The sequence below is a fragment of the Molothrus ater genome, chromosome 1, assembly GCF_012460135.2.
Source record: "Molothrus ater isolate BHLD 08-10-18 breed brown headed cowbird chromosome 1, BPBGC_Mater_1.1, whole genome shotgun sequence".
Taxonomy (NCBI): Eukaryota; Metazoa; Chordata; class Aves; order Passeriformes; family Icteridae; genus Molothrus; species Molothrus ater.
In genome coordinates this window covers 124,840,911-124,868,546 of record NC_050478.2, presented here as the reverse complement: position 1 = coordinate 124,868,546, position 27,636 = coordinate 124,840,911, and the positions used below count along the sequence as shown (strand labels likewise).

At 40.7% G+C, this 27,636-nt stretch overlaps 2 protein-coding genes across 2 annotated transcripts; one reads left to right on the top strand and one right to left on the bottom strand.

Moving 5' to 3' along the window:
* Positions 1–614: 614 nt before the first annotated feature.
* CHMP4C (charged multivesicular body protein 4C) lies at positions 615–17,196 on the bottom strand. Its single transcript, XM_036395118.2, has 5 exons — positions 17,001–17,196; positions 9,806–9,983; positions 8,457–8,571; positions 5,792–5,900; positions 615–3,620 (listed from the first exon to the last, which is right to left on the bottom strand). Exons 1-5 carry the CDS (start codon positions 17,194–17,196, stop codon positions 3,556–3,558), a joined length of 663 nt encoding a protein of 220 aa, XP_036251011.1. The 3' UTR covers positions 615–3,555.
* A 1,370-nt stretch (positions 17,197–18,566) lies between these two features.
* Positions 18,567–27,381, top strand: ZFAND1 (zinc finger AN1-type containing 1). The gene is made up of 8 exons (XM_036378824.2): positions 18,567–18,621; positions 19,401–19,443; positions 20,642–20,681; positions 21,040–21,167; positions 21,252–21,343; positions 22,150–22,274; positions 24,107–24,262; positions 24,407–27,381. Exons 1-8 carry the CDS (start codon positions 18,567–18,569, stop codon positions 24,575–24,577), a joined length of 810 nt encoding a protein of 269 aa, XP_036234717.1. The 3' UTR covers positions 24,578–27,381.
* Positions 27,382–27,636: the final 255 nt, after the last annotated feature.

Sequence of the window (27,636 nt, the reverse complement as noted above, 5' to 3'; positions counted from 1 at the left end):
CCAAGCAGTTGAAACCTTTCCACACCAGATAATGAATGGTGGTCCTAAATCACTGCTCCAGCATTTCATACATACATGAATATGTGTATGTACATTAAAGGTGAGACACTATACACACATACACACTTTAAAGAGATTCTAGTAAGATGAATGAAAAAAATGCCTTTTGTATTTGTCTTCATCCTTGCCTATCATTTTTTTTTAATTTATTTTTAAAAGACCTGATCATTCTTCCTTTCAAGTAAGGCCTGGAAAGTGAAAAACACGTATTTCTGAAACAATGACAAGATCTTCAGGTCAGAGGGGAGGAGAGGGAGGTATTTTGGATATATTAAATTAAAAGAATTTCTTGCAACCCAATGGTTAAATGTGAAGGAATGCAGCCCAAACACCACAGCTTACACTGGGGTGGGGTATTTTGTTGGATGTTTTTTAAACCAGATCAACTTCAAAGAACTCTAACTGCCTGCTGAAAGATTAATACATCAAAAAAATGTTTCAGAATATTCTCATATCCTTTAAAAGAGCACTATATCCTAATGACAATATAAGGAGGGTACTTACAATTTTGCGTGATAGGAAAAGAAATTCAATAAAATCATGTAACACAAACATGTCACCAAAATATTTATTTACAGTGTGTATATATATACATACATGAATTATATTTACTTTTTATTAATATCTTCCCTTTTTAAAGTTATCCAGGTTAAAAATGTCTAAGCTTGTTGGAGAAAAAAAAGAATCTCAGAATAAATAAGCAACAAGAAAGGAAGTCAGTTATAGTACACCATCTGCTGCCACAGTCCTCCTGTAAAATATGTTCCAGTTAATAGGGTACATTTACAATAACACATTGACACTATTCACTCTCGACTGCTTACATGCTAAACAAATACCATCTTGGCATGAAGAGAGGCATATGTTCAAATAAGAAAGAGCCATTTGTCCCACTGTTATCTGAATTTACACAGGAAAGAGCCACTCCCTCAGCTGCATTAAATCCCTACAACTCTTTTCCCTTGAAGAAAACTGGTGTAAAAAAAAATATGGCAACAAGCACTCCAGTTACGGAGGTGCAGGGTGCATTTTCCTTTCTGTACATCACTACAGTGTTTCTGAGTATAATTTCACCAACCTCACATCCTGGCCTGTGAACTGGTACATGAGTCTGTCTTTCAGGACTATACACAAGCTTTCAGAGCAGCTCACCTGAATATTCAGTCTCATTTCTTCACCTTTCAAAAGTTTTTTAAAGTGCTTGGTCTGAACATTAATAAGCTGAACACACCTGAAGCTTCTTCAGCATCAACAAAGGGCCAAAACATTGCTGGTGGTCAGCAGTCAAATGCTGGTTTGCAAAGGAGAAGATCTCTACAGGATTATTTTGTCTCCAGTGAGGGGTGTTCACATGGAAAATTCTTATTCAAAAACAGCAGGCCTACATTTTCAAAGCAGACTGAAAGTCACTTTAGTTTCAAAATGGAAGCTTAGAGACCCATTAGGTTGCAGAGCACTTTGAATATGCCAAGTGCTACCTACATAAGAGCTAAGCATTGTTAAACTACTAATTCAAACAAGAACAGAGGCTGGAAGCCAGCTTTTCCAAACTAACTATGGAACTGTGTTGGCATGGCCTCATATTTAGAAATGCCAGAAGTGTCCACAAGCACACTGCCAGCCTTGCACAGTCATACCCCCAGTGTGTGCTAAAATGTTCTGTACACAATTCAGAGACCTGCATAAACTGCACACCTTGAACACAGGATTCAAGCCTGAAGGGTTAGCAAATGGATTTCTAATAACTTTGAATATTTGATATTTTACTAAATATTCCTACTTTCAGGTAGCATCTCATGCTGAATTTCAGCAAGCATTAAAACCAAGTAGCATTTTGTTAGTATTTGGTTTCCTACTCCTTGAGAGGTCAAAATTTATTTTTTAAATTTAAGGCAGCAGTGTCTTTCTTTTTTTTTTACCATGTTTTATTTTGTATTTAAAACAAAAATTAAATAATTCCAGATTTCCTCTACTCTCAACAAAATGGGACAATTTTCTTGGTACCTCCAAATTTTAGGACAGAATTAACACACCCTGTTTTATCCAGTAAGAAAATTATCTGAAGTGGCAAGGCTTGATTCAGCTCTCATACAGATACAATCCAAAAGCAATTCCTCCACAGACAATGAAAGTCCTGAAAAATTCAATCTCTTCTCAGGGTTTATACATTTTGGGTTTCATCCAGTTGGGGCTCAACTTGAAAGGCTCTGAGCAGACCATGTCTAGAAGCAAGTATTTGCTTATCCTTAACCTAAAATCCACTGAAGGCTATTGAAGCCTGCAGGAGAAGGGGTCAGTCTTCTGTTGCTAAAGATCTACAGAAACCAGGTCCACCACTATTCCCCAGGTGGTTTAGTCATCACTAAATTTAAGTTAATTTGAAAACAAGAAACCGAGATGAAGGACTCTGCTTCCTACATCCCTAGGAACTCCACACTGTTCTACTATTTCTTTGTGATTGACAGCAGGCTACTAGCACACAGTTTAAGACTTATTTAATACTTTGTTAACACAAAGCAGCCTATTTAATTTTTGGGCTGTATTTGAACAGCCATCTCTCCATATATGTAGTAGTTTAGCACTCAAGAGTGGCATTTTTTCCTTAGGAAAACACTGTCAGCTAGACAGTAACACACCAACTTTACAAGTAACCCAGAATCAGCTTTTAACCAGGGTTTAAAAAGGCCCTGCAAATACAACACACTGGTATTATTTCCATTCACAAACTGAGTAAGAGAAAAGAACCAGATGCTCAGAAATTAAAACTATTTTGAAATTGTGTAACTAAAAATGTGTTGCTAATTTTGCTTTCCTTGATCACTGTAATTCTGTAACCTAGTCGGAAATAGTCCAAAATAAATTCAAGTTGACCAATAGAAGTGCATGGGACATTTTGGCCAGTTAAAACAAAACAATTAACACATCCCACTTCAATAAGCCTACAGAAGAGCTTCTTCTTAATATCAAGGACACCCTAAGCTGCTCCAGGCAGACTGTTGAATCTTCATGTCCAATCGAATAGTTATTAGTTCTTGGGCTCAAAGAACTTGCAAGTGAGGACACGTATTAAGCTGTTTTGCTAATATTTAAATAGTCTGAACCAAATAACCCTCTGGTTATAGGGCCCTGATGACTTTCTTAACTTTCTCATTTCAAAAATGAATCCAGCTGTGAGCATATGTGAGGCACATGGGGTTTTACAAACCAAGAGATATGGTAAGATAGTGCCTATTAAAAACTAATACTAATAATAAAACAAATCTCTTGATGAGGCTGAAAGAAAAATTATGCCTGAAGGTTTAGGCAAGTATTTAATTCTTTTGTTTGCTGGTTTTTAAGCTAGTTTTGTAATATGGCAGTAACACGAGTCTCAGCAAGATGTGCCATAAAAAACCCCGGCCTGTATGAAATGCAACCACAGCGTGGTTATAAAACAGCAGTACAGCTCTTTACATTCTGCACTATAATGTTTGGTGTTATAAAAAGACCATGCTCTTATGAAGCCCAGGCAGCCAGTTTCTTCATTTCATCTTCATCCTCTGCTTTTTTCCTGGTTGATGCTGCAGATAAAGAGACAATAATCATCAACTAATGTAACAGTCAGAACCATTCTATCTGTTAGCATGAGGACTTGCATAGTGCTTTTCTGTTTGAAGATCTCAGACCAATTTACTGAGTAGCAAGCTGAACATAAATAATGCAGGAATGAAGCTTATAAGAGATGTGACTATTTTGCCCCATCATTATTTTGTATAGAACCCTAAAGTTCACAATATAGTCTGACGTCATTCCTACTGAAAGACTCACACAGAAAAAATATTTAATTTCTAAAGGTTGTCACAGCCAGAAAAGGTCCACAAGAATGCTGTCAGTTCTCTCACCACCATGTAAATGAGCAAAGTGACCTATCCTGGCCAGCTGCACATCCTGCTACCTTTCCAAATAGTGCTGAGAGGTTCTGCACATGCAAGTCTCTGGATGAACTCACCTCATTTTAATGGGTGGGGTCATTTATTAAATGGAGAAAGACATTCCTGAACTTGCTTTGCTCAGGTGACATCAGTTAATTGCTGTGGTCACTGCAACAATTCCCAGCTCTGTATCAGGACCTACACACACTTTGTACCCAAATCTCCTATCCCACATCATCTGCATTCACTAACCTAAAACCTCACCCAAACTGTCATTTGCTGACCTGCAAACTAGATGCTCAAGAGCCAAGGTTCAGCCTCAGGCTGCCTCCTCCATTTGTGGGCTGTGCACATCAGGACTGGCATCTCTCCACCGACCAGTGGAACACTGTTGGTGGGTCCAACACCTTCCTGTGCACCTTCACAGCAGCCAGCTGGCTCCCACCTGAGACAGCTGCAGGGCCAGGAGCCGCTCTCTAGAGGGGAACTGCAACTACCACCTTCAGGGACCAGGGCTGGGAGAAGCACTTGGGGGACCACAGCTTCAGTCCCTCTTCTGCAAGTGTCACAGGTTCACTGCGTGATTGGGGAAGGTCACTATGCCTCGCTTCATTGCGGTTTCCTCATCTTCAAAATCAGGAGGGCAACATGCATCTCCAATTAGAAGCATTATAAATCCATCAACTGGTCTGACTTTGCTGTTGCTGTGTAACAGTAAGCATAAAACATAAGCCAGTTTTTCACAGCCTTGAACTATATAATCGTAACCAGCTCATCTTGCCTAAAGCAGCCATACAGATGGATGTAGAAAATTAAAATAGTGAGAAGCACATGGAGATGGTCTGGGTTTAATAAAAATTTCAACTGGCACAGCTGGATCTGCATCTGGAAGACAATGTATGAACAAATCATAAATGGCCAGACTGAATTTTCTCTGTTTTTCTAAATCCCTTTTTTTTTTACTAGCTGTTCTGCAGCTGAGTTCAGTAGATGAGGCCACAGTCTCAGCTTGAACATTTTAAACTGCTTCTCAGGGTTTAAGTGTCATCTGCCAAAACACATATCATAGTATCTGAGTTGAGCTGGTCTGGGTAACCTGTTCTGTAGCAGAAACCATAAGCCACCTGTGCCACATGTGTGCTGTCCTTACCATCAAGTATTTATATTCTTTTACTAATGTCAGTACACAGCAAGTCTTTCAACTGACAGTGAAAAGTGTAGTAAAAGTTGACTGCCTCTGGCTGAATTCAAAAGGAACAGGGCTGAACTACAGAGAAATAAAACTACAGCTTAATACCAGGAATAAGCCTGTTCAGTACAAAGAAAGCAAAGGAATGAACATATGTCTTTAAATATGTACTTCTCGATGCCTCCTTCATTTCTAATTAAAATTCCAGTGGAAAATATCAAACCACTACCCTGCAAAGCTGGATCTTTATGACATAAACATTTGGAATCTAGGTCAGACTCTAATTGAAAGAGACTAAGGATTTAATTGCCAAAAGGAAAAAAAAGGCAAAAAAGATTATTCCTCAATGATCTCACTACATTTCAGTAGGAAATTCATCAGTATATGTGCAAGGTCAAGTTCCCCAAATTTGTCACCCCAAATCTACAGAGAATTTGGTCCTAAATGCTTTCACAGAACAAAATGGAATCCCATTCTTTCTGTTAAGCAGATACAAAAACAGGAAAAGGAATTTGTAACATTTGAAAAGTTATAACAGAGTTAATGCCTATCTGAAACCCTCTCTTCCTCTCCCCCTTCTCCCAGCATGGCTTAATCATGAGAAACATAAAATGGCAAGCAGGCACTTTACCAGGGCGAGAAGGCAGCGATGTGGACGGAACACTTGGCAACCTGACATCTCTCATTCCCTTGTTCAGTTCTTCCTGCTCCAATTCTTCTAATTCTGCCATCAACTCATCCTAAATTCAAGGAAAACATTATTTACAAATTCTGACAGTGATTACACGCAAGGGCACATTAAACCACCGTGAAGCAAAGTACTACTGAAAGAACAGTTTACACCTGAAAGAACATAACAAGAAACAGCATATTAAATGTGCAGTTTTTACTAAGTATGGGCAATTAAGTAAACCTTAATTGAACACTGAAAATAGGACAATGAAAGTTAGAAACAGGACAAGGAATAAACTTAAAAACAAAACTAACACCAGTACAATACATGCCAAAAAGTCAAATACGGGAGTAAGAAGCCTCTCTGCTCTCTACTGTCCTCAGGTTTGTTCCAAATCTAGAGCCTGTACTCTTCAATGGATTCTAACTTTAATGTGCCATTTCTCCCACTTCAAAAGGCAAAGACCTTCCACTGGTTATAAGGCAGACTGTCATTAAACATTATGCTTCAGCCCTATCATATAAGTCCAGAATTATGTGTGATTTCAAAGCAGCACTGGAGCCAACACTGTCCTCCTGGGTCCTGTTATTCACTCTTGAAGCACACAGCACCTGTGGGCTTTTAGGTGCAGAGGCTGATTTGGACAGATGATCTAATCCACTTCTACAGTGCTAAAAATAAAAAGCCTGTAAGCTTTTCAAAAAAGCAAGGAACTTATTCCTCAGCTGAAGTTTCCCAAAGAAAGGAAGCTAAATGCTACATATACGTGGAGAAATGGATCTTTGCCACATTGATAAAATGGTTTAAAAGAAGTAATGGGCAAAAACACCCTGAGAAGGGTGGGGTAAGTGTCAAAAAAATAGTAAAGTAAGAGCTATTAGATACTGAAATGGGCTTTGCCTACACATTTATACTTTGTTTATCACAAATGTAGAAGTTTAAATGATAGTTGCATAGTCACCACAGGACTTTACACCTGCATTTACTTTCTCATGGTTTTATAATTTAAGGCAAACATACACTATGCCAACCCAGAGAGAAGGAACTCTTATGATTCTGTGCCTGTCTGGAGCAGGAGAAATCACATGCTTCCATGGTCTCCTTACAGCCACGGTACATATGTGAAGAGAAAATGCATACAAATGCATGGGAAAAACATCCTTAAAAAAAATTAAATTAAATACTATCTTTCAACACTAACCACCTTACATCCCAGAAATTAAGTCATTGATTCTAGCATTCTTAAGGTGCAGTAGCCTGCAAATCAGGTTCCCTGTTACTGCCAAGTGCTCTAACTATTAGACTCCTACCAAAAGCTGGCACAACAATGCTCCAAGTGACAGGGGCTTATTTCCCAAACAGGAACAATGCACATCAGCTTCAACTGGTATCCTTAGGAACTTCCAGGTCAATCTACAACATGCTTACTAAGCCTAGACTCCAAAAAGTTAAGCACTGTTGAAAAGTAAGACACTGTACAGATGTTTGGGGTGGAGGATGTTTTTCAATTGTTTGAAGCTCAGGCCAAATCCCATTCCTTGTGCCAGTAATGCCTAAATGTTTCTTGGAAAGTCGATTTACATTCAAAGGGGAAATAAAGGAAAACAGATAATAGGAACAAAATACAAAGAATCATAATTATTTTCAACAAATTAGAGCTGTTGAGAAACTTCCTCTTCCTCCCAGTCAAGCAAATATGTGCAATATAGCATTTATATTTTCCTTTGTTGTCCATTTGGGAACATAGGAACAAATTAGTTGGGAATACAGTGAGTGGTTTGAGTATTCAGGACATTCTTCAAATGATTCTTAGAGCTTGGCCATTTTGAAGCAAAATTGAAAAACAAAACAAAAGTGGTTGTGATATTGAGCTTGACACCCATCTCTGCAGATTACAAGAATTTTGAGTAACCTTGACCCTTGAGTCCTCAACTATGGCTGGATCAGAAATAAGTTTAGATGTACAAAATCAAATCTAGGGGCACAGGATGAAAGCTACTGCAAAAAAATTTGAGAAGGTCCTAAATGCCTTGGGGGGCTTTCAGGAGAAAAGATCCTTAGAATGAAGCCTTATTGCCTCCAACAGGTATTACTTCTACCTATCAGAGCTACTTCTGTGGTCTGGACAACAGGTAAAAGAACCTGCCTCTCAAAGCACTAAAAATGACCTTAAAAAAATGGTCCAAATATTCAGAATTATGAACAGCAGCCTGTCCATGACATAGGGACATGCACTTAAGTCAAATGGATGTCTATTTGGAGCAACAGAAAATTACACGTTTCAGTGTCCACTTGGAGTAGTACAAATTACATGTTTTAGTGACCTTCCAAGGCTCAAATGAGAACAATAACTACAGGAGCGCAGTTAAAAATGCTTTTCTTAAAATTGATATGAAAATAAAATTTTTTTTCTATTTTTACATTTACAGATTTTTATTTAGTACATTATATATATTTTTATATAATGATTTTATTTAACTTTTATATTTATAATAAAATTATACAATTGTCCTAGATAGGGTAAGCTAGAACCAAGGAATTTCACATCCACACTTCTTGAGAAACAAAGCACTGCACAGCAGAATAACTATGGAGTTAAAACTCACAGGCCTGAAGTACTAACCTCATCAAACTCATCACCAAAGGTGGCTCGGTTTGAGATAGCATCTGAAATTTCCTGGGCAACATCTTGCTGTTCAGTGATATCTTGCATCAAATCATCGATTTTGTCCAAATCCCTGGCAAGGTAACATGGAAACATTTTTTAAAAGATGTATCATTCAAATCCTACAGAACACACTCACTTGAACAGACCCTGTTTTCTTTATATGCCCATGACTCTATAAACAGCAGCATTCACAGGGAATAATTTTCCCCACCCACACCCAGTCCAGCTACTTCCATGTTGGGATTACAACAAAGGTGAAACTGCAGCAGAGTGTGTCTCTCCCTCTCTGTGCTCCTCATACCTCTGCCAGCCAGTCACAGCCCATGGGCAGATCCCCCCAGGTCAGCATCTTTACAGGCCTTTTGGTACTTAAAGGGGTTTTTTAAGAAAGATGGGGATAAACATTTACATGGCTTGTTGTGAAGGGCAGAGGGTAACAGCTTTAATCCAAAAGAGGGTCAATTTAGATTTGATTCAAGGAAGAAGCTTTTTACAAAAGACAGTGGTGAAGCACCAGCACAGGTTGCCCAGAGATGGTGGATGCCCCATCACTAGAAACATCCAAGGCCAGGTTGGATGGACCCTGAGCAACCTGATCTAGTTGAAGATGTTCCTCTTCACTGCAGGTGTTTGGACAGGATTATCTTTAAATGTCTCTTTGAACCCAAACTATTCTATGATTTTATGGATCTTTTTTGATGTTAAGCTTTCACCAGAACTGGGGAGAACTTAATAGAATTGTACCCCATTTAAAGGTTTCCCTTTATTGTTAACTTCGTTATTGTTTCAGTTCCTGTTTATTTCTCCCAGAACAAGCCTTCTGATTTAACTGTTTATTCAGGTAGAAAAACACCCCTTGAAACAATATAGGATGTATGAAAAAAAAAAAAAAGAAAAAGAATTCTTTTTTTGGGGAGTGGTGGGGAAAGGGGGTGCATTTAATTAGTACTTTAGTACTTTGAGTCCCACAGTCCAGCTTATGGATTCTGAGGAAAAGAGTCCACCTAGTTTCTATGACTAGATTTTCTTCTAGACAAACCAAGGGCAGAGGCCACTCTCCACTGCCAAGACAGACTGAAAAAAACAGATCTCACCAGTTAAGTGAACTTCCTTCTAGATTTATTGTTAGGGAAAGATATTTTTCTGCCAAATATAACACTGTAGCACTAACAGCATTCCTGACATTCAATGCCTGAACCAAAAGTGAAGTCAAAACTATCTAACTTGATACAACAGTCTGTAGTAATGGAATAATTTGAAAGGGGTTAGTAAATTCAACTTGGAAGCTACTAGAAAACACTTACATATTTTCATGTACTTTTTTCATAGCTTGTGCAGCATAACCCATATTCTTGAGCACTTCTGTGTTGGTGTGGGAATTTTCCAATGCCTCTCTCTGGAACTCAATGGTCGAAAGTGTCCCATCAATTTGATTCAACTGTTTCTCATACCTCTTTTTTCTCTTCAGTGCTTGTAAGGCAGCTGGAATGGGAAGAGGCAAAGTGCATTGTGTGTTTTCATAGCAAATGCAAGGACAAGTAGTTCAGCACCAAGCTGACCTGCAGAATTTATAATTTTCACCCTCCTACCTTACTACGAGGGAGACAAACTTTGACCACACCAGATCAGCAGCCTGTTAATCACCAATAGGCTGTTGCATGAATATGCTGGGAAGCCTCTTTTAGAATAACTCCTTTTAGCACCACAAGGAAAAGCAGCTTCTTCCTCCACTGTGGGAGATCTTGAACTCCATCCTGTGCACACAAGCAAACCAGGGAAGATGGGAAGGAAAAAGAAAAACATCAGAGAGAAGTCAGAAGGGAGGAAGCAGAAGACAGAATAAAAGAATAAGCTGCAAAATGTAAGTAAAACCTAAGGAAGGCAGTGTAAGAAGATCTGCCATGAAAACCACAACTCCACCAATGGTGCTTTCTAAACTTTGTCTCAGCAGCAGTAACTGTGAAGTGCAACAGAGGGCTCAAATGGCCCAGCTAGGCAGAAGGGTTAGATCAGAGGAGGATTTGCATTTCTCCAGCTTTTATCTCCTCTATTTCTTAACAATCACTTAGGAACGTGATCTTTAAACCTTAGAATTTAAAAACACGAAGAACTTTGTAGACCCGGCACAGCCAAATCCAGCTACACACCATTATCTTTGTAAATTGTCGAGATTAGTCTTTTATATTCTCTAAGTTACGAGCAGCGTACTCTGCCCAGAGTAAATCATTACCAGAATAAATGCACGTGACATGCATGAGGGAGAAAAGAACTTTCTCTTGGCCTTAGGGTGTGGAACACACACAATTTTGCCACAAGCATTTCCTAATGATAGTCCTTTCCAAACTACACATGTGCCAGGCTAAAAATCCCACCAAACAAAACAAGAGACTGAGTCAATTCATTGTTTGGCTTCTTTCAATGCCATTAGAACCCCTATTCCTTCCCTTGTCTCTAAATTTTTTAAACAGATTCAGAGCCTGCAAGCTCTGAGACCCCCCCAAACTCAACCAACAGCAGCAGCCACTGCTGTGATCCTGTAAAAACTGCCCATGTGCAATAACACTGCACCTTGACACTGGGGTACACAACTTTTCAAATAAAATTAGGATTCCCCCAAGGAGGGCACAAACATTTATGGTGTGCAATAACACACTAAAAAAAATTACTGCTTTGTTGACAAGATAATCAAAATTGCTCATCATGAGCTGCTCAAGGACAGGCATTCACACAGGCCAAGATGCCTTCCACCACCTGCAGTGAGACGTTTCAGGACAGCAAACCACAATCCCAACAGATTAATCATGGCATTCAAACCCAAGATTTTCCCAGGTTTTGGGGGATGGTTCAAAGATCATGCATATTCTGAAGAAGTTGCACAAACACCAGATGATGTCATGCACATGGCAAATGTAAGAATTGTAAAATTCTCACTGGCAATTCTAAAATACTTAATTTTTATTTAACCCCAAACAATGCTTACCTACTTATTATTTCCTTACTTAATTATGCTTAGTGTTGGTAGAGTTAAGACACCAGCCACTTCCTTTTTCTTAGCTTCCATTGGATCAACTGTAACCCTGGACTCTTAGGTTAGGAAGACAGAGGCTCAAGACAAATGTAACAGTCTGAAACTATGCATAACACCAGCTGGGCCAGAGAGGACTCTGAGGCCCTGTGGACACTGAGGAGCACTCAGCTGGAGCAGGCATCTACCATGGGGCAGTCTTTCTAGTCAGTGTTCCTCAGAAATGGGACTCTGCAATGGTGCTGTTATTATTGGCTGCTCACAGAGAAAATGGATTTCCTCAGTTACACACAAAGCAGTTTTCAAAATCCTGAAGATCATCTAATTAAACCACACCCAAATCAAGAAAACACAGGAGAAGCTAAACTCTCTTTATTTCAGCTATTCATAAGCAGCTTTTCCTAATTATAGTGGTGCAAGATATTATCTTCATTCTCTTTGGTTTTACCAGTGACTTACAGAATAAAGCAGTCCATAGGAAATAAATTCATACTCCTTCCTTACCAACCAAAGCAGTGTAAATTCTCACACCACACTATATGATTTTCGTGATTGTGTTAAATGAATGCCCTTTATTGCTACAGTAGCTCGTATCACTAATTTATGAGAATTTCCTTGTTATTTGAAATCTATTTTCCTATGTTTTACAAAGTACCTAGAATTTTTAGTGCTTTTCTACTGCATATTAGAAGCATTTTTAAATTTGTGTGCAAGTTTTACAGAACTGAAATGCTTCTGCTTTATAATGCTACCACATTCTAATTACCAAACTGGAGAATAATGTATCTATTAAAATATAATGAAATTGAGTAGAGAACACAAACTCACTTCACTGAAGGTCTAAGAATGGCACTGAAAAATGGTGTTCCCCATTCCAAAGATCTCAAAGAAGGAAGACAGCCTGGAGAGAATGAGTTTGAGCAGAGGCAGAGTCTGAGGAAGCAAGTGTAATTAACATAAATTCATTCAGGAAGAGGTGGAGGGCTTCTCCCGGAAAAAAAAAACATAAAAGCAGACTCATACACTTTTTCTTTTGTGTTCCAAAAAAGCCAATGCAACTCCTGATTTTTTTAATGTCAGGACTTGGCTGGGCTTTAGCACATTTCCTGAACTGAATCCAGTAAGCAGGATACAGCTCATAGATCAGGAACCACTGTTTTTAATATGAGTTTTTATTTTATAGTCAAGGTGTCTGGAACAAAAGGAGACTATGATGTCAGTTTAAGTTTGCATATTAATGAGCTCCTTTTATTAACGTACAGAAGAGTGCTTTCCCAATATTGCTACAATGCTGACACTTTATTAAGGAAGCAGAAATGGCCAGCCTGGCAATAAGTATCCTGGCCACAATGAATATCCAGATTTCAAAAGGAAAAACAGAAGTAATGACATAGGAAGAGTTGTGCACCCTCCTCATGGTTTCATGACAGATCAGACTGAAAAGCAACAGTGCAGTAATACCATTTTTACCTGTCAAGCACACCACCAACACCCATCAGTACAGAAAGCACCAACTATCTCATCATCTTCTGAAGCAGAAATAAAACAATTGTCTAATAATCCTTATAATTCCCATGAGGAAACTACTGAAGTAGGAAAAGAATATTTCTTCTGAAGGTGTAACACCACAGTGAAAATACCAGGTATCACTCTTGGACGCAGTTCACACACCTCCACCTCAGGCCTGCAAGGGATTCATGGACTGCAGCTTCTGATCTGCCTCACTCCAGGGACAACCAAAGGCAATGCTACTGAGGCCATAAAAATCATAGGACCCGAATTAGGCTCATTATCAGCACCCATAGTCCTTAAAGCCTTGTGGAGGAAGCCACAAGCAGTTACAACTGAGGAGCTAAATCAAGAATAATAAAGAGCTGGACCAGTTATAAGTATTCCAGTTCATGGCAAGACACTTGAAATGTGATCATGAAAGTCAGAGAACAGTCACTGTAACTCACAGAGCAAAGACACACCAAGGGCTTTCCTTCATGTCTTTGCCAGAACCCCTCCTTCCCAACCTATCCCACAGCCTGCGGTAGGCGTGACTGTCCAGTCCCCCACAGCACACACCTACCACACCATTGTTTGGCTTCCACAGCCTCCCGGGCACACCCGGCTCATTGAAAAGGAATGCTACACGGCTACATAAGCCCTGCCCAGTCGCAACACACAACATATTTAGCAGCATCTACTTGTGAAACCCTCCCTGTTATTCCCACTTTCTTCATAGGTTTTGTCTTCAGTAGTACTATGTCGTTCTTTATGGTTAATATTTAACCCTATTCTGGATGGTTTATCTTATCTTAAAAAAAAATAATAAAAATAATAAAGTTATGTTTTTAGGATCTGTGAAGGACATCAGGCTGAAACAACACACATTCATGTGTATGTTATTTTCACAATTACAGGCATGCTCCAGAAAACACACTTCCTTTTAAACAAAGTTTTCAAATATTCAGCATCACTTCCTGTTCTTGAAATTTTCTTCTATGTCCTTTAAAATAATGGATAAGAAAAGCCAATGTATACTTGGAGTCGGCAGCTATGCATTGGCTGAAACTGAGAAACCCCCAAAAAAAGCAGAGCAAGAGATTTTAAAAAAGAGTTTGTTCCTGGAATGGAGAGACATTAGAGTTCAGTGCTAACTGTGAAAAAAATATTGCTTCTCATGATAAATTCTTCAGGAAGAATTTCAGCATACAAAAAACCCTGAAGTGGTGTAGCTTCAATCAGATATTAATGGGGAATGCTGGAAATACAGCACATCAAAAGTATAGCTAATTTCAGATTAGGTATAGGAACTGCAGAGATACTTCATAAAGGAAAAGCCAGGAGTATTTCAGTGATGTTTCACATCTATGGCATAGCTAATGCATTACAGCGTTTAAATCAAGTTAAGCCTACTGATGTCACATGAAACCCATTCAAGAGTCATATGAAGTCATGAGAAATTGCTGGTGCTTGAATCTGCTCTCTCTTGTGTTGGTGCAACTGACTCACACTCATGCACCTAAAAATCAAGTGAGATCACACTAATTTGCTAATTTTCTATCCCTAGATACATCTTGCTCCAGTTGCAGGCAGCTCCATTTTAGTTTCCCTAGGCTTCTACACAGATGCAATGAAGAAAAAAAAAGCTACATTAAATTACTAGTGATGTCCCTCAAAAACACTCACTTCCTCACTTCAACAAGGCAATGTAGATTAAAACATTTATTTTCTCATTTGTATGTATGTTTACATAATGTTACAAGAGGTGGTGGTTAGCATAGATTTTCTCTGACTATACAGTACTACAGACCAGCTAATATAATGTCAATGTAAATCAACAGTAATTAAACTGTAAAGCAATTGGCATATCAGATGAAGATATATTATTGGGGATTTAAGTTCACTGACTATCCTGCTAAATTTAAGCACTTTGGCACAGCAAGGTTATATTTTAAACAATATATGGTTCATATTGTTTCTCCTCTGACTGAACTTAGGTCATCCCATTTTGGTTTTAGAACCATTTTTGGCATGAATAAAAACTGCCCCACTGCCCTTTCAGCCCTACTCTTGCCTCTTTACTGTTCTTAACTGTAGGTCCCAGATCAAATGACAAAATCAAAGGCAGTTATTTCTAACCACAATCAGCTCAACACTAGTTTGTAATACAACTCCATGAACACTGTAATAGATAAAAAACTAGGGCAATGGCATATTGAAACAACAATCTTCAGATATCAAATGCTGCATGCCTGAAGCAAAAGGCCAACACACACCTGAAACCACCATCAACCAGCTGAGTTCAAGATGAAGCAGATCCACCTTTTCCCAACAAATTCTGATTCCTGTCTGTGCCCCACTCTCTCCTTCCTAGGTGCACAAGCACTCATGTAGCTACCAGGTCAGCTGGATAAGTGGAACTTAAACCATCCTGGGTAAAAAGCATAACCCAGACAAAGAAAACCACAATATTTTACAATATCCAGCTTTCTGAAACACACCTTCAGGGAGCTCTGCTAAGGGAAAGGAAGGGAGCAGCACAAGGACAGGAGCGAGGCAGGAAATGCTGCTTCTTTCTGCAAATGTGCCAGGTTATATTTCAGGTTTGGGATGAAATTCCAGAGCAGAGTGTCTGGATTTAACCAGGAATTGCTACAGTCATAGAAACCAACCTGTTTGCTTGTACCAGCCCTGCAGCTCAGGCTTTTGCACAATGAATTCAGCCTCAGGAGCCACCTGGTCACTTTGTCCCATAGCAAATTAGCTTCCAGCTGGATCACCTTCCTGAACTAGCTCACTGTGACAGTACAGAGGTGCCAGTACCTGGACAAAGGACCAAGAGACACTCCAGCTGAAGCCAGGGGAGTAGAAAGTGACAATTGGGACAATTGTAACAGCTCCCATCCTCTTGAGCAGCTCAGTCAAGCTCTCAACTGACTTTACTCCCTCGCCTGTGTCTTCAAATCTGTCCCATCTTGACCCGCAATTTTAAATCCATTTTAACTAAAAGTTAGTTTAGTTAGACTGCCTTTTGCTAATAATTATTAAATGCTAAAGTATTACAAATACATTAGAGGGCTAACCAGGACACCTCTAACACACAGCTCCACACAAGTTCAAAGTTACAGGGCATTATTTTATGAATTACTGAGTAACAGAACAAGCAGGCGAAAGACCTACTTTCTTGTTACATCACAAATCTTTAATTCAAAATATTCTTCTTCTGTTATTAAGTATTTAAATTAAAATACAGCTCAGGCAAACAGGCCTCCATGCGACTTCAGGAAGTAATTACCTTGTTTCTCTGAGGCCTGTATATCCCCAAGACACTGACTACCATCATGTGCTTCCCAGGGGTGACATCAGTATACATAGGAGCCAGGCTTTCTGACCCCTTAGCATCCTCTCCTTTGTAGCTAATAGTGTCCCAGAGCAGTAGCCACTAAGCTATCATTCTTTTTTTTGGTTGCCTGTATACTTCTTACATTATTTGGACAAATCACTTTGTTGCTCAGTTGTCAGCAATGGGGATAATGTGCATTGATTCGTGAATGTACAGGAGATCCACACATCCTTCATCTCGTTCGTCACCTGCCCAGCCAATGCTGAGCCCCCAAACAGCGATTCCTTCCCCTGCTGAGCAGCAGTACTTTGCCCTCCGTGTATCCAGCCAGTACCGTGTGGTACAAAGCACGAACAGGAGAATCGCACAGGAAACCACAGACAATAAATTTTTGAGGATTAACAAATCCCCATCCCGCTATATGAATCCTCAGTTCATTAAACACGAATCGATGCCCAGCCACCATGCCGCCTGGTGCGTGGTGATACTTGCTCGGAGCCCAGGGCCGAAGCGCAGCGCACACCAGCGGTGCCAGGTGACCCGGCCCAGCCGCAGCCCCGGCGAGAGCCGAGTGCCCCCGTAGCCAGGGCGCTCCAGCCCCGCGAGGGATTCAATCGCGCGGGGCCCGGCCGGCACTCACCTCGCTTGTTCTTGGTGCCGTGCTGCCGGGCTACCGCCAGCTCCCGCTCGATCCGCGTCTCCAGGTACTCCTGCTTCTTGCTGAGCATCTCCTCCGTCTCCCGCAGCCGGGCCAGCGCCTCCTGCGGCGAGGGACCCCCGCGGCCCTTGGAGCCGGCCGAACCGCCCCCCTTGAAGAACTTGGAGATCTTGCTCATGGCGGCGATCCCAGCTCGGCACCCACCGACGGAAAGGTCTGGCCAGCCCGGTCCTCAGGAGCCTCCCTGCGCAGCACACGCCGTGACAGCACTTCCTCGGCCCAAGGGCGGCGGCACCGCACCTGGCGGCGGGGCGGGCCCGGGGGCGGCTCCGCGGAGGCCGAGCTGCCGCTGCCCTCAGCCAGCGCCGGGCAGGGCGGCGGGAGGAGCCGGCGAGCTCCGCGGGACAGCCGCAGGGTCCCGGGTCGGGCCGGCGCTGCGGACGCGGCTGCGAGTTTGTGCTTCCCCCCTACTTTTTTCCCGTGTCACAGAATGGCAGAATGCACAGTGGGTCATCTGGTCCAACCTCCCTGCTCATACAGGGTGATCCTAGAGCACATCCTAGAGCGGCTCAGTATCACCAGGGAGAGAGATTGCACATCTCTGGGCAACCTGTTCGATTGCATGGTCATCCACACAATAAAAATGTTCTTCCTCGTATTCCGGTGGAAATTCCTGTGCATCGGTTTCTGCTTGTTGCCTCGTCGTATTGCTTGGCACCACGGAGAAGAACCTGCCCCAGCCTCTTGGCACTCTGCCATAAGAGGCCTATAGGTTGTTCTCTATAGGCCCATTGGTTATGTTCTCTCCCAGTCACTTCTTCTCAAGGCTGAAGAGCCTCAACTCCTTCAGTCTTTCCTTCGAAGGGAGATAATCAGTCCCTTGAAAAATGCTGTCCCTCTCTGCTGGATCCTCTCCAGGAGCTCCGTGTCTCCTATTGAGGAGCCCAGAATTGGAGACATGCCGCAGGAAGGTGTTTCGGGAGAGCATCACCCTCGGGCACAGGTGTGCCAGCGGATCAGGGCTGGGAACATAACACTGAAGTCTGAAGGAATGTGGTTTTGTACAAAAGTAGTGGATGCGCCGCTAAGGAAACCTCAGTGGCACCAACAGGTTGCAGAATGCACCAAGTGCTTCGGGAAGTCGGGCTACCTCCGCTCTGCCTCCGGGAACAAGGCTCTGCCCCAAGGGACGTCGCAAATAGCGACACAATGAGACACAAATTACGCCTTTTTTCCCCCTGGAACAGCCCGAGGAGCACCAGCCGCGGCTCTGGGCCCACTGAAGGCTGAGGCTTGGGCCAACATGGGCTGCTCAGGTCGCCCTGAGCCCGGTGATGCAGCCGGTCCTGCCGGCACCCCCGCAGCTCCCAGCTGCCGGGGCGAGCTCAGGCTCGGGATCAGGCTCAGCCCGGCGCGGGCGGGTCCTCACCGCCCCCGGCCCCGCCCGCCTCGGCCCGGCCCGGCCCGGCCCGGGGCGGGTCCCGCCGGCCCCTCCGCAGCGCGGCCCCGCCCTCTCCGCCGCTTCTCCGCCTCCTGCGTGCCGCCGCCATGGCGGAGCTGGAGGTGGGGCAGCACTGCGGGGTGCCCGAGTGCCGCCAGCTCGGTAAGGGACGGCGCGGCGGGTCCCGGCGGGGCCGGGGACGGTGCGGGGTTGTGAGGCGTGTCCCCCTGATCCGGGAATCCTCTGTGCTGCTGCAGCCCTGCAGTGCCAGCGCCTGTCACCTGGGTTGCCTCACTGGGTGGTTAACTGCCTGCTTGCCCCTTCCTCACACTTGGTGCCTTCAGTGATCTCGGAGAGTGTGACTGGAAATGAAACCTGTCAGAAAGAAGCAGCAAACCGCCCGTACCGAAAACTTTCTGAGGGACCACTCAGAGATGAAGGGATCGAGATGATTGTGACCTGAGCTGCGTGGTTCAGTTGCGGGGTGGTCTGTCAGCATAAAATCCTAAGGATGGAGAAGCAGAGTAGTGGGCTGGACCTGGCATTTGCTGTCATTAATGATGTGGTGGAGTTCAGCAGACAGTGATGTGATTTTATGTGCAAGAATTTATGTGGTAGGCAGAGGATGTGTACAGAGGCTTAGGAAGTCTGTGCAATTTTAATCACCCAAGGACAGAGTATGTATGATATGATGTGAAGAAGGGGCAGGATCATTATGACTGTCCAGTGGAGGAGATGCTTTCCCTTCCAAACAGCCAGCATCTCCTCCAGTTGGCAGCCCATAAAAAAAATGTAAATAATCCACTCTCAGTAAATAGTGTTCTAAGTGGTCTCACTGTGATGTTGATGAACAAAAGTTAATCATGTGAAAATTAAGCTAGAAACTATTAACAAAACAACAACCATGTTGTCTTAACTGAAAACAAATCTCTTCGTTTCAGATTTTCTTCCTTTTGTATGTGATGGCTGTTCAGGCATCTTTTGGTAAGTTCATAGAATCACAGAGCACCTCAAAATGAAAGGGTCCCACAAGAGTCAACAAGTCCATCTCCCTACTCCTTGCAGGACTAAGACTAAAGCATACAACTGTCATTCAGACAGTCCTTGAACTCCAGCAGGCTTGGTGCCATGACCACTTCCTTGGGGAGGCTGTTCAGTGCCCAGCCACCCTCTCTAAGAACCTTTTCCTAATGTTCAACCTGAACTTCCCATAACACAACTTCTTTCCATTTCCTTATGTTGTACACTTGGTCACCAGAATTTCCTCATCCAGGTGAAGAATCCTGTACTTGCTCTCATTAAATTTCATACAGTTAGTGACTGCCCAGCTCTCTAGTCTATCATGAATCTCTCTGTGTAACTGCTCCACCCTCAAGGGAGTTGACAGCTTTTCCTGGTTTAGAATGGCTGGCAACCATAACGTGTATCCAGATCATTTATAAAAATTCTAAAGAGCACAGGCACTAAAATTAAGCCCTGGCTAACTCCACTGTCCACCAGATTGAAGCAATTGCATTAACTGTGACTCTCTTAGCTCAAACCATAGTACTACAGACTTGTCTAGCTGTGTGCTGGACCTTTTTGTCCAGAAGAACATTCTGACAGTGTCAAAAGCTTTGCTAAAATGCAAAACACCCCATCTGCTGGCTTCCACAAGGAGGTGGCTGATTATGTTTTCTTCTTGAAAAAAATTTTGAGGTTTCTTGCAAGGTTGAAATCAGGGTCTGCACTTTGATTTACACTTCAGATTAGCAGAGGGCAGCTGAGAGAAACTCAGAGATTGGGGGCAGATTTCACTTCTAATGTATCAGAAGCCTTCAAGGGATTTCTGCCATTATGGAAGAAATTTGAAAATCCATTAAACAGACAAGCTCTAGTTGCTTTGAACTGAACTCTTAAGCATGCTAATGTCTTCATTCTCTTGAAATGGTTTGTTTATCTTGAAGCATCAGTTCCAAAAGCTAAATGTTTTACATTCTAAGAAAGAATATGATCTGTCCATTCAAGAAGTGAAATGCATAGGATAGAACAAACTTTGGAAAAGATTCATTATCTAATTGAAGTTTTTCCGTTATAAAATGTGTCAGATTACTCTTTAAACACTTAGATGTTTTCGCATGCAAGTTTTTTTTTTTCCTGGAACATTGATAACAGTGTGATATTTTCTTCTTTTTCCACAAAGCCTTCAGCACAGGAGCCGGGATGCTCATGGGTGTTCTGAGGTAATCTAATAATATATGACAGCCTTAAATTAAAATTCTATGCAACTTAGCTGTGTGTTTTCAGACTAGATGAATGCACATGGTATTTAAGTATGAATTATTTAACTCAGAATGTGAAGGACTTAAAAAATGAATCTACTCTTTTTCTTCCTCTCAGAAGTAAATTGACTTTGAGTAGCATGACAGTTCTTTTTCAGCCTCTGAGCTAAACATAACCAGGGCAGAAGTAGGAGAGAGTAGCTGTACCAGGTTTGCCCATAGAATGGAGAGGTAGCACAGATCTTTGAGAAAGCTGGGTTGGTAACTTATATCTGTAGTATCTGTTTATTTACACAAAATATTTTGTACTTACTCCTAGGTGAATATAAGAAACAGTTCTGTGAAACCTGATCAGCACAGATCTTACCCATGCTCATACAAGGACTGCAGTGGAAAGGAGCTTTTGCCAGTGTTATGTCCTTACTGTGAAAAACATTTTTGTCTCAGGTGAGTGGAACAGACTGTTTAAACATCAATATTCATCAATAATGCATGGAAAATGCAACAGAAGTTTTACTTTGTTGCTTATAGACATCGTCATCAATCAGACCATGAATGTGAGAAGCTGGACACACCAAAACCTCGAATGGCTGCCACCCAGCAGCTTGTTCAGCATATTATAGGCAAGTACAGAGGCATATATATTATTTTTCTTTTTTTTTTCAGAATACTATTTGAGTTTCTGACCTCCTTTAAGGGGTCAGGTTTCACCAAATAAGAAGAAAGGATGGGAGTTCCTTGGTTATATAGCCCTAAACTTACATGTCAACATTTAATACTGTTCATCTAAACTGAGCAAGAACAACAGTACAAGAATCTAAAGAATAAATAGAGCACAGGTTTCTTTTGGAATTATTGTCTTGTTGTCATTCTACAAGTACTATACTATAATGAATTGTACCTAGCCATTATTATTTACATATTAATCCATGTGCAAATAATGCACTTGTGTTGGATGTGTATGTCAGTCTACTGGGATTGACATACATCCACACAATCAAGATACCCAGAAAAGTCTGATACTACCATGTAATGTTTTGCAGGTTTTAAACAAGCTCTAGGATGGAAAGAGAATAAACAGCACTGCCCAGCTGGACAGTGGGGTTATGTGTAGAAAGGAGGACCTGAAATGTTGCCATATGAATGCTGTGATAGCCACAGATGTAGAAGCTCCAGAATTTGTATCTATTTGGCTTTTGCAGCCTGTGTTTACATGGTGATAGTGTTTATCTACCTTTCAATGGAAAGTAATTCTGCTAGAACTAAAAATGCTGATACATGACTTTGGGAAATACAAAATATGAACAGATATAAAAAGGGATGGGATCCTTGGCAATACAATGAGACCCAACCGACTAAGGTCTATGTCATGTAAATGCTCAGGGAACAGTCAGAATGATGACACTAACAGGAATAATATTGTTCTCAGATTCTAAGAAGAGTGACGAAGTGAAAAGCAAAAAACGCAAAGGAGCAAAAAACAGTGAGACAGCAGCAAAAGTGGCATTAATGAAACTGAAAATGCACGCATGTGGGGACAAGTCCTTGCCTCAGGTCAGTGATGTTTGTTTTCAATAATTGAATTCTCAAAGGAACTGGAAAGATTACGAAATTGTTTGATCTTCATCGAGTTTCCTCGGTTCCTTGGTCTTGGATTTAATTTTTCAAGACCACAACCCCTTAAATGTACATTTCAGCCTGGTACCCAAAAGCAATCTCACTAGTCTTAAGTCTGTTATAAGATGTCTGTGTGGAGTTTGGAGCAGTGGAATCAAATTCTATTACTTCATAGCAAAAATGTGTTTGCCTGCCACATGGCTGTCACATAGCACAGCAGGGACAAACGGGGTCTTATGGGGATTCTTGGCAGAAAGATGACAGCACTAAGTTTATTAAATCGTGTTATTTTAGCAGAATTTGATGATCAGCAGAGCATAGAATTTCATTATTAGACTAGAACAGGACTTACAGAATCACTGTAGCACAATTTTGTAAGTAGTGCAGCATAGAATTTTATAGCACATCTTAGCTTGTGGTTCCTTATCACCTGGGCCCTTTTTGTAGGTAGTGTCAAATCTTAATACTTGGCTAGCAATATCAAAATTTCAGATCATCTAGCCCTGAAACATGTAATTGCTTGGTTTCCCCACCAAGACTGAATTCATATGTTGGGGCATTGCAGTGGATAATGTCTTATCATAAGAATGTGCCTTAAACATTTGAGTTTGCTAATTTTGAGAGTGTAGAGGAATGAGTATGCCAACTTAGATTGGTACCAAGATGTTTCAGGTGCAGATTCAGCTACTCACCCAGAATTAGCACCTGAAGATTGAGGGTGTTGTATAAACAAAAACCATTTGTATGTGTAAAAATCCATGTGAGAAATTATTTTCATAAACTGCATAGCACGATTATCATCCCATTCATGAAACAGGGAGGAAGGAGGTACAGATAACCTTCAGTACAATACAGTGGGTACTGTGATAATCTTTTTACAGCTGAGATTTCTACAAAGGTAAAGTGATTATTTCTTGGGCATACTCCAGGTTTGTTCAGGCCAAAAAGTCCCAAGTTTCACTCATTTCTTGAAATGATAAGAAATTGCCCATTCCTGGGAATTATCCAAACCTCTGTGAAGGTAAATGGAGTCCTCATCTAGAAACAGTTTCTCATGTGCCCTTTGCTTTGGGAGTTAGTAAAGGGACAGACTGGTATTTTAAACTTCATAAAGTAGTTAATAAGAACATTGTCACCCTGAAAAAAGAGAAAGTCTGACACTAGGGGGTTTATTAGACATTTTACTGTTGGAAAGCAGGAAAATGAGCTTCTTCTACTGGCCATCTGGTGGGTGTCTACTGGTTATTTTAAACATCAAACAGCTTTAAGTAGGGCTTTACCTCATTTTCCTATAAGGAAACTTTGCCCTAGAGCTCATTTTAGTGGACCATTCCATTTCTTGACTGCACTATTACTTTGAGGAAAGGTGGAACACCCAGGAAACTCCATGATTGTCCTAGGATTCCTGGATTTTTTCATTCTGTTTAATGAATGTCATTGTAGAGAGCATGAGACTGCACAGTAAGAGGGCATGAGAGTGTCAGCAAACTGTTGATGAAATCCTGCCAGAGTGGTAAGACCATCAGCTTTACCACAAACAAAAGTTTTCCCTAAGCCTCCCTTATTTTATCTCCATTAAGGATGTAACACCACCCCTCGGGTGTTCAAGGGAGAAGTCCAATATAATTAATTTGCCAAGTGAACCAGGGGGCTTATTTCCTGCCCACAATCAATTTGGTCCCCAGAAAAGGTGACCTCCTGTGTGAGGCCCTGGCATTGTGTCTTTATCAATTGTTTTAATGTTTGTCTTATTTTTCATGTTTTTCTAGACAGAAAGAATTTACTTTCAAGTATTTTTACCAAAAGGGAACAAAGAGAAAAGCAAACCCATGTTCTTTTGCAGTAAGTGGAGTATTGGCAAAGTAGTAGATTTTGCAGCTTCCTTAGCAAGCCTTAAAAATGACAACAACAAATCAACATCCCAGGTAAGTCAGCAATAACAAACATTTTCCAGGTTGTTGCACTTTGGTTTTAGTTTTCTTTTTAGCCTTTTGTGCCTCTCCCACCCCACTTCTTTCACCTTGGATAGGCAAATCTTGGTGTTAATTTCTGTCCTATTTGTCTTACAGAAACTGAGATTATGCCATACTGCCTCTGGAGAAGCCTTGCCATGTGAGCACACACTGGAAACATGGCTATCTGATAAAGACTGTCCACTGTACAATGGAGGAAATATAATTCTGGAGTATCTTGATAATGATGTTCTATTTATAGAAGATACAGAATCCTACTTTAGTTAGTCAATACATTTCCACAAACAAAAACAAAAACAAAAAAAATCCAGTATTTTTTATAAGCATGGTATTAAAGCAAGTCCAGTTTTCTTTTTAAATCACTGGTATACCAGAATGTCTTCCATTGTAAAGACACAATTCCCATCAATTTCTCAGTTGCTTGACTGACAGAAGAACTGTGTCCTGAAAGGAAAATTATAATAACTAGTATTACCAATATTCACATTCTAGAATAAATTCTTGCTCTATTGAGCTGTATTATGTCAAGAATTTTTTCCTAAATTTGGTATTTATTTTTGTGTAAGTGGTGGGGACAGTATGTTTTAATAAATAAAGAAAATGTAAATTTGCAGTATGACAGTTTTCTGAATGAAAGAAACATACTATGCTAATGCAGCATCTTTTCTACATCTACACAAACAGATTTGATGGCATTTGGAAACCAGCCCTGTCCATAAACCAGGTCCACATTTTCTTCTTGTAATAGTTTAATAACATTTAGGAGGAAAACTTTATGAAGCAAAAGTAAATTCACTCAGGTGTCTTCCTGAGTGAATCTTGTAAGATCACAAGATTGCAATCTTGTACAATTACAAGATTGTAAATCTTGTGTGATTAAGTGGGGGATAAAAGATCTCAGTAAGCCTGTCACTTATTTTGCATTAAATATTCTTTACTGTAGTTTTGACATGACTAAGGTATGAATAAATTACTTTACTGGATGTGGTGGGGATGTCATGCAAAGGAAGATGTTTTTGGTTTCCATGAAGGAAAGGGTTTTCAGTGGCTGGATATTTTGGAAATCTTTGTCTCCTGTCAGTGGAAAGTACAGGAGCATTTTTCTGCTTTCCCCTGCCTGTCTCTCCAGCTGTTATCTTGCTTTCCAGTACAAGAGGAACAGTTCCCTTTTCCCTTGTTACTTGTTTTCCTCCCTTTAATCTGCAATTGTCTATTCATCTTTCTTTTTATCTTAGGCTGCTGTGGTACAGAATATGCAGTAAGAGCCCAAACAGCATTGTGGAACCAGTGAGCTGGGAAGAGCCTTAAGCAGAACATTTTTCCCCAACCTGTTGCTACAAAAGCAAGTGAAAAATACTTTTGTGCAACAGGGTCATTTCCCCTTTTTTTAGCAGAAGATTTTTTGCTAAATCTTCAATAGTTTTCTACTTACACCCTTCCTCCTGCCCCTGATTTTTCTGCCTTAGCATTTTCAGGCAAAATAATTGAAATAACACTTTTTTGTGGATAAAGAGAAGATAGACTTGGGATACAGGAAGTAAATCTTTGGGGAGACCTCAAAGGTTTTACCAGGGTGGTTGCTTTCATCAATTGCCAGTAATGGCTAAGGTCTATCAGCCTGTAAATGACAGTACAAACCTGGCAAGTCACAGTTGATAAGACTCCAAAAAGTTTTCACTATCATCTTATTCCAGGAATCTGTCTAGGATTGTACACAGAAGCTCATTCCAGGTAGTTTTCAGAAACTGAGAAGCAAAACCAAATTAGTCTGACAGATAAATAATGGAGAAGAGATGAAAACTCCACCCTAATCAATGGTCGTTGGAACAAAAGCAGAAACTTTTCCAGACCTCCAGGATCTTGCATAGGTTAGAACTCCTCTCATTTTACCTGTTTAGATTTCAGCATATCTTTACTTAGCATTTTGTTTTGTTTAATTTTTTTAAACTCATTGTCTTAGCACATTTTCATACAGAAAGTTAAGCAACTACATTTGAAAAAAAAAACCAAAATACTTTGGAGGAGTCAGTTCTCATTTGAAACCACTGATAATTTTACAGCCCTATGCTTAGAAGGTGATGAATTGTTTCACTTCTAAGTTAATAAACAAAACTTTAACTTCTAGTAGATGCAAAAAAAAAGTATGTAAAGTTATGCAAGCAAGAAAAAAAATTATCAAAATAAATACTTCCTGATTTTACAACAAACAATACTTTCAGCCAAACTACACAAATTGGTGAATATCAAGCATTTTAGTGATTCTAGCTGTAATTTTAGAGAATGCACATGGTCAAGGATTTACAAACTTTTTGTGAGATGCTGTGGTAGCAGCTCCTGGCCTTGTTCCAGTTCAAACATTGCTGCAAGGTTGCCTGGCATGGGTTTGTAATACATGCAACAGTTTGGAAAGAGTTGTATTAACATTAAGAGTTCAATTCTGCTTGGATATGTGACCTGTTAGATCAGCTGGGCAATGCTGTACTAAGCAAGAAATAATATATCACACTAAGAAAGCAGGCAGTAATCTCCCATACTTTATTTCACAATTTTCTGTTTCTGTGTTTGTTTTGGAAGTGTGCACCCTGGGGTGTGATCAGTCTGATTTGCAGACTTTTTTTATCAATATGTCACCTCTGTTCATCCAGTTTATCAGGTGACACATAAAAATACACCTTGCAGCTTAGTTTTCCTCCTAGTAGCCTCATATATTAAATACAAAATTTCAGCTGGAATAGAAATTGTGGTTTGGATTAGGAAAATTCTTATATTTGTTAGGAGAGAACTTCATGCGTTCCTGTTTTACTTCTCTTGATTTTAAGGTGAATGCAGAATTTGAAATCTCCTGTAAAACCCTTGCTGTAACGTTAAGTATACATTAATGATGTAAAAAAAAGCCATTTTTCATAACACTCATGCAGTCCTATATAGATTGCACTGAGGCACGTTCAGCTGCTTGCCTCAACAAAAACCAAATCTGAGCCAAAGAGCCTCTTTCAGTGGTCTGTGTGCTTTTGGTGTAACCTTGTAAAGCGCGATTTGCAAAATAATCAATAAAAACACAACTTATCATCTCTGTAGTTCTTTAATGACTGTGAATACTTTAAAAAGCAGGCTTATTCTTGTTTATGAGATGGGAAGGAGGAAATGTGGAATTGTACAGTGACTTGCCCCACACAACAGATTCAGTGAGAGTGGAAACTTGTTCAGTGATGTGGAAAGCACAAAACTAACCCCCTTTGGCCTAGCTGTGCCTTGGGTTGGCACTGGGGCAATGGGGTAAGACTGCTTCTTTTGGCGTGGTAGACATTTTGTGATTATTTTAAGCG